General features: G+C 47.0%; 1 protein-coding gene across 1 annotated transcript; it reads left to right on the forward strand.

Moving 5' to 3' along the window:
- The first annotated feature begins 3,922 nt into the window (after positions 1–3,922).
- LOC119444888 (serine/arginine repetitive matrix protein 2-like) lies at positions 3,923–4,708 on the forward strand. The gene has a single exon (XM_037709260.1). The coding sequence runs from the start codon at positions 3,923–3,925 to the stop codon at positions 4,706–4,708; it is 786 nt and encodes a 261-aa protein (XP_037565188.1).
- The last annotated feature ends 8,452 nt before the right edge of the window (positions 4,709–13,160 follow it).

Consider the following 13,160-nt stretch of genomic DNA (forward strand, 5'->3'; position numbering starts at 1 on the left):
CACTTAATACGGTGCCTTTGACATATCGGGTCCGCAAGAGAATTGAGAATCGCATTTTCGCCGCGGCCAGCCCCCTCTCCCTCTTCCCTGATTGCCGTCCTTCGCGCTCACTTGAGCCAAATGAACGTCCTAGCAGACAATTAGTTTTTAGCCGGCCATCAATTCCCCGCGCTTTTTCACCCAGGCTGCAGGTGTGAATGATGGAAGCTTCCTTTTGAGGCTCGTGCGAGGATTTCTTGTGTCTTTTGAGGCGAGCTTCCGAATGTGCGCCCCCGCGCAGTTGTCTTTTCTATGATGGACGGGTTTTTGTTTCGGTATCGCTGTCAAAGTCCGTTTTCCATTTCCGCTACCGACTGTATACGGCGAGCGCATTGTTCCGCGGTTTCCGCCGTCTGAGGAACGCAAAATGAAATATCGGCACGGAAGGTATCCCCCCGGTCTAACAATGGATCTTTCAAAATGAAGTCCTGCGTCGCATTTTGCTGCGCGCTGCTGTCTTCCCATGTGGCTCTTGCTTTTATTTTCGCCGTCGCGTTTCTCCCGCCCCTTCTAGGCTCGTTCCCCATGTGGATGTACCTTTTCACTCCGCGGAGCCTCCTCGCCGGTCTTTTTGGGCATCGGACGTGCTCGTTTAAATTGTACGTCTGTGCAGCTTCCGAGGCGCACACGCGCTCGCTTCCTCAGCAGCTGATGCAAAGGAACACCCCGGCCCGTCTCGCCGCCGCGCAGCTTAGCACGCACGCTATTGCCACGCGCACCATTATTCGCCGGATTTCGTGCATCGCTCGAATGATCCCGCATGAAAAATCGCCGCTTAATGTAATCGTAAATAAAAAAACCTATCGCAGACACAAAGAAAAAAAAAGATGAAAATGAGAAGGAGAAGAAGCGCAGTTCGGCGTCATTTTGCGCCGTGTTGCATGATTCGAGCGGCGGCAACGACGTTATGTTTAGTTTGTACGCGGGCTCTTTGGTTTTACCGTTTGCGAAGCCGGAGCCGATGGAGGCGTCGTGAATTGAGGCTCGGATTTGTTTATTCCGTCGGCAGGAATGAGGTGTTTGTGCAGAGTGCTGGACGGGGCTTCCACGGTGCAGTATGTGCGCCTGTGCATGACTGCGCACGCCTCCGCGTGCGCGCCGAATCGATGCGCGACGCGCTCTGGCGCGCGCGCGAGCCTGCTTCATTGAGCGCACCCGCCGCTTTCCCCGATGGTTCTTCCCCACGTGCGCCGCGGAGGCGCGCCCGTTCAGTCGCTCGGCGCAGTGCAATAAAGCCTGCTTTGACGCTGCCGAAACGAGAAAGCTCGCGAGAATTCCACAAGTCCACGACGCGCAGCTTCTTAGTATACGACATGCGCCAACCACAGCAATGGTCGAAATCATGCGTAGGTGCTGGCAGAGCATGCATTCCACGAGAAACTGAATTTCCTAGCTGTCTAAGCCCGTAACCTTAGTTGGAAGGCTGTTCTTTGCGGTAGGTCACCGCGACCTACGCGCTGCATCTTTCACACCCGCCCAGTATTTGTTTATAAGGGGGCCTAAAATTCAACAATTTTTTTTAAAATTTCATTTAATGCCGTTTGTTTCTTAACGCTTTTTTCTTTTAGTGGGGCAAACTGCCCTCACTTTGTCGGTATTCACCTGACGAAAAAAAAAATTGAAGGACGCTTAAGCTTCGCTTTTAAGAGTGGAACGCGACAGCGTTATCGGGCTCCGTTCGCATCATATTTTTCTTTATGAGTATGCTTCACTGCAATACACAAGGTGGAAAATGTTACACTGATCCCCATAAAGTCGGCTTCACTTTTAAACAAAAATGCATTGCTGGGAAGACATTTTTACAGGAGCAACTTAAGTCGTCTTATATCAAAATGTGAAGGCCCTAGGGCCTTTTTCATTGTTTTATTAATTGTTTGCTGTCGCCCCGAGGCACGCGCGTGTCCAAAGTTTAGAAAGTCTCGGTTTTCAACATTACCCTTAACGTTGCCTAGAACCAAAGTACAGCGAAACACGATCCAAAGTACAGCGAAATTGAAGGACGCTTAAGCTTCGCCTTTAAGAGTGGAAGGCGATAGCATTCAAAGATCCGTGGCTGCTTATCAGGCTTTTTTCTCGTATATTCAAATTACAATCTGACGCTATCACGCCTATAGGTTGTGATTAAGTCGTACTTTACGATTTTCCTGACGGATTTTGCTTTGAGAAATTCAATTTTTGTTCATTAAAGCCTTGCGCCACGCGGAGGGCTGTGTGGTCGGGTTGGTTCGGGATGATGTGGTTTGGCATGATTATTTCCGCCAGACGCCGATGCTTAACGTCGACGCCGATGCTTAACGTCGACGCCGAAGCCGACGCCGACACCGACGCCGGATTTTCTGCGACACGGGGCCCTTAACGCTGTCGCGTTAATATTGGCCGATGCCGAAGAATGCGAGAAACTGGCGCGTGAGGCACGCGCCAGGCGTTTCAAAGAGTGACTTTAGCAGGAGAGAATCCACGCTGACCTTGAGCTGTTGCTCTGGAAGACAGAGGTTCGGTTGCACCATCACTCACGCATTTCTTTATACTATTATAGGCGGACTTCTCCCACTTCGAAGGTATTTAACAGGAAACGCGAGATGTGTTGAGCGTACGCGAGGTGCGCACAGTGTGCACGAAATCGAAGGTTTGTAAGAGATACGACCTATAGAACCGTCACTTTGATAAATGAAAGTGCGCAAGGTTGCCCGGGACGCACGCGCGCAGGGGCAGTAGAGACATCCCAATCTAAGTATATTTCCTATGGCCGCGTCATAGCTCGATCAAAAGGAGCTTTTAAAACGACGCCGCCTTCCGAATTGCCATAAAACGCGTGCTTCCAAATTAACTTAACCGGGCAGTTAATCCGGTTAAGCTGATTACCCCTGTTTGCAGTTTTCAAATGCGGGATGTTCCTGTAATAGTAAACTACACCGAAGGAGTAGTGTCGCCATGATGCACAGGCAGCTGTCGAGGGGACTCGTCATCTATCCGGGTAAGTTTCTTTGAAACATGGCGAGAAGTATTGTCGAGTGACGATTTCATCATTTCAGTAAGGGGCATGCCTATTTATTCAGAAAAGTCAATTGTAAGTCTCGTATCGAAGATAACAATGATCGCACACATAATGATAGCAAAATAGCTATAACTAAAACAAGCTGAAGAGCACATCCTAAGTTTTGCGTATGTAAATCAGTATCAGTTGTCACTTAAGACCGCACTACTCGGATACCCTCAGCAATACGCACGATTACGAAATTCCCGAGTGTAACTTTCTAGCTATTTCTTTTATCATGTACTGAATCATCCGGCAATACTAAACTTTGTGGGTAAAAACATACTTTGAGGAAGTAAATTCGGCGCACTATTTGCGCTTTTTGTATTTCTTGATGTTGCTGTACTTGTTATCATAAGCGTTGTTATTGTTGCTGCTGTCCTGAATATTTGTGGCGTATACCCACATGTACGCAGTGAGGCATTGTCCATGAATCGGGTTGTTTAACGGAGAAGGACGAGATTAATTAATGATTTTTCAGTTGTCACTAACAGATAAGTATTCCAGGGTGCTGGAAAATCTAAAATACATCGCTAACTGAGAGCCAACCACTGGAATATTACAAAAGGTAGCTATTCTGTGCAGGAGTTTGGCGCGACCGAGGAAAAAGAAGCCCGGCACTTCACGAGCCGTTGCACGGGCCTCGAGAACGCCGTTCGATCCGCCATCATCAGAGCGGCGGTGGCTCGGAGCGCGGCAGGCAGCCGTCCTCGCACTGCTGGCACGGCTCCTCCCGAAGCTGGGCCCGGGACCCGTTGCCTGACTGCGACTTGGCGGTAGACAGCGCTGTTCGGCAGCGACTGCGCACGGCGGCCCGAGGCCAAGGCTTCTCACCGAGCGTGAACCAACATGGAGGACGAGGAGCCAGCCAAGAAGAAAGCGGCAACGCCCAAGACCAGGACGACGAAGCGGAAACCGCCTGCTGCCGACGATGGCGGAAGTCCTTCTCAAGAGACTCCCACTGCCAAGAGAGCGCGGGGAAGGCCCGCGAAGGACCCGTCTACACCTAAAACGAAGACCCGGTCAGCGAAGCCGGCAACGCCAAATCCCATCGGCACCACGTCTTCCAGAAAGGCAAGAAAGGGCAATGAGGCACCGCCACCCGACGCCCATGTGAATCTCCCGTCCACCAGCAAGGGACCCAAGTCGCACAGGGTGAGCCGGAAGACGCGACCGCGGAGCTCCTCCCCGAGCGAAGCTCACACTGCCATAGCCAAGCCTCCGAAGCATCAGCACCGCTCGCGTAGTCACTCCCCCAGAAACAGCAGTGATCATGCCAAAAGGGGAATTAGCCGTGGAAGATCTCGGCCTTCATCCCGCAGCGGCCATGGTGGCCCCAAGCGCAAACACAGCCGCCATGGAAATTCCACTACCGACTCCGAAACCAGCCACGGAAGAAAGAAGGGCCGCAGCAGGAGCCGCCGCCGCCGCTCCAATAGCAGCACCTCAACTGCGAGCATGAGCACCAGGAGTGGCGGGAAACGGCGCCGCCACGCCCGTAGCACCCGTTCGTCGTCGACCCGCAAAGGAAAGCGGGCCAAGTCTAGGAAGCCGCTAAGCAGCTCCTCGTCGCATTCTCGTCGGGCCAAGCGGGCGAGTGCTGGCAAGCCTAAGAAAACTGGCAAGCGCAAGTAAAAAGACCTCAGTGATCGAGAAAGCAAGTTGATCAGATCCAGCGAAAATCTGCACTTGAGCTTCGCCTTGGCTTCCAGCTGACGATCGAAAAAAGAGGTGGCACCTGGGCTGCAATGGCGAAATCTTCGCCTGCGTGTCAGAGAGTCAGCCCGGAATAAATTTCACTGTCAATGCGCTTTGTTGTTGTTCAATTATTGCCCGAAGAAAAGGTTTCCAAGGGTGTAATTTATTGACTAATCAGTTAAAGTTCATAAGGCAGGTGACATGAGTTGTATGAAGTACGCAGAGGAATGTAGGTCAAACCGAGTAAGGTTTTAAGCAGCTTGTCGGCATCTCGTCGGGCCAAGTGGTTGAGGGCTGGCAGCGCTGCCAAAAGCGGACTGCATGGGAGACCTGGTACCTGAGGTCAGGAGTACTTAAATTACATGGGCCAATGCTAGCCATAATCTACATGTGAGCTTTACCTTGACTGTGCCTGTTCAATACTGAGAAAAAAATTAAAGGTAATTCCACCCTGCGAAGTTGGATGACCAGCGGAGCTGTAAACGTTGTGGTAAGAAAATTTGTGGTAAAAACTTTATTTCATCGCTCATTGTCACTTAGTAACGATGGTCACAATGGCTTTGTGGTCGCTATGATATACACTGATCGGCATACTCGCAACTGCAGACACATTCCTTGATAATGTCAAATGGATGCACGTATGCCGCTGGATGTTCGGTTGGACCGGATTGGTGTGGCATCGCAAGCGAAATTTCTCGAACACGCAACGCGTAAACTCCCTTTTCGGTCCCGACACGTACATCCACATTGAAATCACCGACAATGACCATATGGGTAGTGTAATCGCAACTAATCCATGCAAAGTGAGTAGCCATGAACCTTTCGACATTGCATTTCGACAGCGAAGAGTCTTTTGCGGCTCTTGGTCTCATTCTCTGATTCTCGACACACGTCGTCCTTCTGGCCTGCCGCTTACGGTCGGCCTCTCGGACACGATTTACGGTGGTGCACTGTTCGCTGCAGTTCGATGAATGCTTGTAGCCTCTGCCTTACGGGGTTAATATCCATTCCATTTTTTGCTTGCTTACGGGGGTATAAGCCATTGATGATGACAGTTTTCGACGTGCTGTTCCGTATGTTGTATGGGTGATTACAAAGAATGTAAGCACTGTTCGCTTCACTTTGCCGAGTGTTTGCAGCCTCTGTCTCACGGTGCTAGCCATTGCATTTTTTGCTTGCTTACGGGAGTATGAGTGCTTACGAGCGTATGAGCCATTGATGATGATAGTTTTTGTGTGCGGACACGAAAATTCAATGGTACCCTAGCCATATACAGCTCCGCTGTAAAACAGCCTCTGCACTATGCTTAGCGGAATTCAGTAACGCCTGTCGTGCTTTCAGAATCTAAATACGGATATTCTGCACTGATAGAACGAGGCTAAAAACTCTATAGTTACGTGGTCATTGTGTCTTGATATAAAAACAAATGAGAGTTCTGTTTGTGAGTCGGGGTGCACCTTCTTTTTTTTTTTAGTTAGCTGATACCTGCGATAAGGTTGTCTGCCTCCGATTACGGGCGCTTGTTCGTGCTCGCAGTACGCAGTGTTAGAGTACGTAGGGCCCGGGCTTGGGAACGCAGCAGACGCCTGCCGCCCGTAGAAATCCTCAAACCCGGTGAAAGGAGAGAAGTGAAAACAACCAGGCAGATCAAGTTCAGTTTCTTCCAAGAGGTTTCCAAAATTTAGCAAGGGTTTTCTTTTGGCAAAGTCAGTTGTATTAGTGTAAATGCATAACTTGGAAACGAATCGAACCGTTTGTAATGGAATTTAGCTGTGTGCACAATCTCGGAAAGCAAACAAGCGGCTCTGTGCGCCGGTCGCATGCTCCAAAGCTGGAACGAGCGCTGTTTGCAGTTGCTTTTAAATTTCTTGGGACCAAGGAATTAACTCACCGCGTTGAATGAGGAAACATCATCTTCTGCCTATACCACTAAACTGAAGCATGCTATGAAAATGATATGTCGCCTCGTGGCATAACACGTGTCATGATCAACTTCAGACCTTCCGAGGTGGTTATCATTCCTGCTATCATGCCTGCAGACAAAAGTACATTAGCGAGAATATTTAAAGCATTAGTACCACTTATGGTGGGGCAGAAAACTATTAACGATCAAAGCCAAATGAAGCTTAAACGTACTGCATCACTATGGAGGAAGAGGAGGAAAAAGAAAAGCAGGAGGCAGGGAGGTTAACCAGAATAACCGCCGGCTTTTTGGCCAATCCCCCGTGGTGGGTATGCGCCATGGCATAGGAAGCAAGCCAGCAAGCAACAACGTCCTGTTGGCTACCTTACACCGGGAAAATTGGAAAGGGGAACACAAAGATGACAAGGAGAGAGAGGAGGGAAGGAAAGAAGGAAATTAGGGGTGAGTTCGCTGACGCGTGTGGTCTAATAGTAATTGCACGAATAGTCACAGACGTTCACACAAGCCCGTCATCTTCAAGAAGCACAATAATAGTGCTTTCGCCGCTTTATGGGCCGACGAGCCGGTCCCTTTTTCACGATGCGGAAGTTTCTTATCCACTATAATTAATGAAAGTACCTGCCTGAGCGAAGTACACTCCACCATTTAAAAATCCAGCAATATTCTTAAAGTAAACAAAAAAAAAAAGCAATAATCTACTCGCCGGGAAGAGAGAAGTTGTCCCGAGTGATGTGTTTTGAACGAACTGGTAAAGTATCGGTCCCTTTTTCACGATGCGGAAGTTTCTTATTTCCCCATATTTGGCACACTTATTTTTCCCTGGTCTCAATAATCCACAGTGTACCACCTGCCGAGCGCCCCGGGCAGATCTTTTTCACTGTTTGTGGACCTGCCCCAAGCCCACATCGGTACAACCTATTCCCAACCCTTCCTTTTCCTCGTGGGAGGCCGCTCTTCGGGCGACTTGCTCGGATGACCAGCTCTGGCTGGTGCACCGGGCCTGCCTAGAGATGTCGGCCAGGGGGCTCCCGCGGACATCTAGGGGCCCTACCACATTTAACTAGATCAAATAAAGTTTTATTCACGCATTCTTCTTATCCACTATAGTTTATGAAAGTACCTGCCTGAACAAAGTACACTCCTCCATTTGAAATTCCAGCAATATACTTAAAATAAACAAAACGAAAGCAATCATCTACTCGCCGGGAAAAGAGAAGTTGTCCCGAGTGAAGTTTTTTGAACGAACTGCTAAAGTAGCGATCCCCTTTTCAGGATGCGGAATTTTCTTATCCAAGTCGCTGTCCGATGCGCGTCGTCTGCTTCTTTCTGGAAACGATGAAATCATACATTGCGGTTTTTCCACCGCGGTGACACACATAATAGTACAGATCAAGAGTGTTTCGAAATCCGTCTTTTTTTTTTTTTTCATTTTCGGTCTTGTGCGCGGCGGCATCAGGACGATTTGAGTACTACGAGGCATTCAGCGCATGCTGTGATAGGACACCCTCTTTCTCTTCAAGTCTGAACCTAGATCGGCTGTTTGTCGGTGTCGCCACTAGGTGGCGAGTATTTGTTTTGAGTCGCGAATTGGCTAAAGGATTGGAAAACCGGTTCAAAACGCGCCTTCAAACTTCTGCTTTCACTCCTGCATTCTCGGACTACACAGAGGTATCCTCTTAGGAAGTAGCACAGGTCATGTTAAGGTTATCAAATACACCACCTGACCCGGACGGAATAACGAATGCATGTTAAAGATATTGTTTCACGAAGCTCCGAATGAGCTTTCAGGAAAAATGCACTGGCGTTCCAGTTACTTTTGTGCTTCAATGCATAAAACGACATTTTGTTAAGTAAGTAATTGGAACGCCAATGCATTTCTCCGCAAAGTTCGGGAAATAATAACTAGAAACTGGTGTCATCCTGAGAATTCGTTCCAAATGAATCCCCTTGCGAACTCCACAGCTAGAATTTGTAAATTGCAAATGGTCTATAAAGTAATTAGTTAAAACCTAATTAGTGAATTTTTGATAATTAGTCGATTATGCATTAAATGTTTTGTGCAAGTACACAGTCCTCTTTGTACACAGCGATGTTACTTGCTATAGCTTGTTAAAGCAATTTACTGCCGCTCAAAATAACGCGTATTTCAGTTTCCTCTGCATGGTACTCAAAAACCACGCACAGCTGTCCAACGGGTCTATAAATGATAAACTGGTGCGCTACCGGTTAAGCCTGCCATCTTCATTATGTTGTGGAGCACAGGCGCGAAGTCATTAGCGTATCTTTGTGCCACACTAGACTCGTTCAGAGAGCGGCCGTATAAAGTGTTGTACAAATGCAAAATGTGAATAATTTCGCGAAGAATTTTAACAACCAATTATCATTTTGGACGCCGATTCCGCTCCCGAAGAAGACTTCGGCGACGAACTGCGCTCTGCAAACTTCCATTGGTGGCGTCACAGACTTCCAGATCCATACACATTTACGACCCATTCTTTTACACGACACGCGTTCATCGGGAACAAATGAAGGCTTATCTTGGCCTTGACGGCGCGATTGGTGCACTGAGGCATGCAACATATCTTGTTGCTTTTAAATTTATGTTCGATGGCGTGTAGACTAGGTATCATGGGACAACAATACCTTCAAAAGACCCGAAAATGAGCTCGATGCCACGGAGCCACCGTGCCGATGATCCCTGAAGCCTTTCGCTCCGCGGCACCACCGTCTATATGCACATGGCGAATTACACAGGCAGACCTAGTTCGTGCACAGCATGTTGGAATGTAGCACTTCAAGGCCGTGGATGCGGAACTTTACCAAATACTTTTTTCTCCTTAATTTTTGGGACCTTTGATAAGTAGAGGGGGGGGGGGGGGCAGAGCGCTGTAAAAGTTTAAATTCGCGCTTTCAAGCATTGTAAAAAACCTCGTAGTTATTTAGCGGAAATAAAATGATTCAGCTTAAAGTTATAGGTAGTAATCATTGATTATTTGTACAATAAAGGAGAACCAGAAGTTATATTCATCTGCATTAGGGCCTTGCCCTTTTTTTCTTATCTTGATGCGTATGCGCTACATCCTGCATATGCCTTCTTTGCGGTATCTCTGAAGCATGATGACTGAGGCAGGCGCAGTCCACTCCCGCGCATACATATATTTATTTTCACTTGGTCATTTTAGAAAAAAACAAAAACAAGTTTGTTCAACGACAGTTAGAAGATATGAGCAACCTGCAAACATATTCGCTTCTTGAATACTTATTTCCAGGCGCTCTTTGGCCATACCTGGTCCTTGCGCCACTCTTTGGCCACACCTGGCCCTTGCGACGCGGCCTTAGGAAATAGCTACTATGCTATTGCATACTTAATGAGTTTTCGGTGCTAAGTTCTGACCTAGTTTTCTTTTATTCCTCTTTTCCAGTTCAGCGGTGTGGTAAGGTGGAGAGGAACTTCGTTTCATTTTTTTTCTTTAAGGTTTTGCGTTCCGAAAGCATCCATGGTCACAACTGTACATCTGCGGTTGCTTACAGTGAAAATTGATAGCTATCTTACGTTCACCACAGCTTGTTCCTTCTCAAGTACGGTAAGAGAGACAGTGCTGATCGAAATGCTTGGGCTGTAAATAAATACGGAGCACCATTTATGCGATTTTCATTTATAAGGAGCAATTGCTTGCCCTCCTTGCCACCCTAGGTCGGCTAGAGAGAAAAGACACCTTGGAGAAAACGAGAATCCGTGACCATGGACTTGATGAGATCTCTATCTACGCTTCCCACCGTCCACCGCTCTTAGCCATCGCCTATGATTCAGGACCAAATTAACACAAAGAGTATGTGCATGCATGCACTGACTGTCCACTGCGCGTTTCATTAACTGCATTATGACCTCATCTCCTTCATCCATTCATAGAGCAGGAAACCGGACGCAGTTCTTAATAATCTGCCTGCTATATCAGCAAAGAAGGATAGAGAAGACAAAAAATAGGAAATGTATCTAGATAAACCTCACGAACGTTAAGTGTGTTACCTTACACTGGGGATAAGGAAAAAAAAAAAAAAAGGTTAGACAGAGGAAAGCAAAGAAAGCGAACACTGCGCGCATACAAGAGGATGCACAGCACGACTAAAAAGGGTCGCTCAAGGAAATGTACTTAAAAAAGTGCAGTAGCGTGCAAATTGCTATTCGCAATTTGCACGCTACTGGGGCCTTTGTCCCAGAATCTTTGCGGTATGGGGAGAGATGACATGGACATTAGGCACAACATGTGCTGGGTGGTCTCCTGGCTTCCACAAAAGTCATACGTTGGTGTATAGGCCATTACAATACTGAAAGAATAAGAATTTCTAAACGTCATTCAGCCAGCAATTATAGAGGCTCATAGAATTCCAGAAAGTTTGTGTCGTTGCGTCAGCAAGAAAACAAGTTTCCGTGCAGCGTTCGTCCTCATCAAAGAAATTGAAACCGTCGGGTTGCGTTCGTGGGCAGGCCGGGCAGCCTTGTCAGCGAACTCATTACCGGCAACACGATGACCCGAAAGTCGCTGGAAGATAATGTGCTGCTCTTATTCAAGAGCTTGACGAAATATTTCTCTTATTTCGGACCCCAACTGCCGGTACGTTCTGTGGCGTGTAGCATACTGGAGGTTCTAAGTGTGGCATGCTTTCGAGTCACAATACACGATCCATTGCAGTCCTGCTTTATCGTTGCTAGAGTGCACAGCAGCGCGAAGGGCTGCATGTTCTGTCGTTATGAATGCCGTATTGTGTAACACCTGGTACAAAAGCGTGACATGTAACGCTGAAATAATAGCTGTTGCTGCTCATGTGGTAAGCGACGTGGAACCGTCGGCATAATATGAATGCTGTTTTCGTACGTCTCGTGCAATAATAGCAGCGTTCTGTGCATGATAGGGTATTACGAATGAAGAGCTGTCTTTCTAATTCTAAGGATATAGAGATGTACTTGGAGGTTGTCAAAGGCACCACCACAGCGGAAATGAACGTTTTAGCCCATGTGTATAATTTAATGGTGTACAGTGAAGATGAGCGGTGATCAGTCGCAGAAACGTAGATTGAGGACTCTGTGCTGTCCGTCGGACGTCGGTTTAACATGCATTTGATAGCATTGGTAGCGTGTAATGCAGGAAGTCAAGTAACAGTGCCAAGTACAGCAATCTTTCTGCAACAGCAACCTGTACGTTAATTGGATATCCAGTTTCGACAAGCAAGTTGCTTGGCTCTGAAGCGCTTGATCCATCCACTGTGGGCATGTTTTCAATACAGCATTCCGAAAAATTAGGTTAATGCCCCTTTCATAACCTTCGAATGGGAAGAATGAAACGGTAGCAAAGGCTTGTTAGCTCGAGGTCCATAACACCAACAGATGTGGTCACTATTACAATGAAACATGATGTCAAGAAATCTGATGTTCCCGAAACTGGGAGCTCATACGTTATTTCTAGAGGATCAGCGCACTTACGCACGGTGGTGGGAATGCTCAGAACACACAAGTCAAGTGAGTCAGGGTTACAGTAAATAAAAATCAAGAAGTCGTTTACGGAATAAAAAAAAACACTTAACACATTAGTATGTTTAAGAGTAGTGCGAAGAACATTGTAAAGATTAGCTAAGAAAAGATAATTGAGAAGCGGGGCAATAGGAGAGTCAATACAGTGTCCTTGCTTTTGCAAATGTGGTTCCCCGTTCCATTCAGTGAAAGTGACCTAAGGTAAAACGCTAGTACTTTAAATGAGTTGCTAACCTGAATACCAGCTGCTTTCTGGAAGGTTGCTAAACCAAACTTGCCACTACATCTCTCTTCTACTGCTTTTTTTTCTTTTTTTTTCTTCTTTTGTCAGTTCTTCTCATTTTTAGTATGCATCGGTAATGCGGGGAACTACGTCAGTTACACCATTTAACGTGTACAAAAATAAACTAATAGAGGTCTTGATTTTATACATAATTTCATTGCATATCCACCGGCCACGTTCCAGGACAGTTTGTTCTTGTTTATTTAACGTGACAGTATAAGAAGTTAAGCTACTGAAGAGCCTGCTATTGCAAAATCGTAGCTAAAAACAATAAAGGAAAAAAACCACACTGCACCAGAGAACGATATAGGTCGATCATGCGATATAAGTCAATGTAAAGTCAGCGCATGACCTGTGATTAGAAGCTACTCCTACTGAAACGTTTCTTCTTCTTCTTCCTGGAGTTTTACGTACCAAAACCAGTTTTGATTATGAGGCACGCCGTAGTGGAGGGCTCCGGATTAATTTTGACCACCTGTGGTTCTTTAACGTGCACCACAACGCAAGCACACGGGCGTTTTTGCATTTCGCCTCCATCGATGTGTTAGCAAAGCATATTAAAACTCACTAACGTGGAGAAGCCATCATGTAATTAAATTGAAATAAAGTATAAATCAAATCAAATGAAAGCACACGGAATGTCATTCACACGGGA

Source organism: Dermacentor silvarum, chromosome 1 (assembly GCF_013339745.2).
Source record: "Dermacentor silvarum isolate Dsil-2018 chromosome 1, BIME_Dsil_1.4, whole genome shotgun sequence".
NCBI lineage: Eukaryota > Metazoa > Arthropoda > Arachnida > Ixodida > Ixodidae > Dermacentor > Dermacentor silvarum.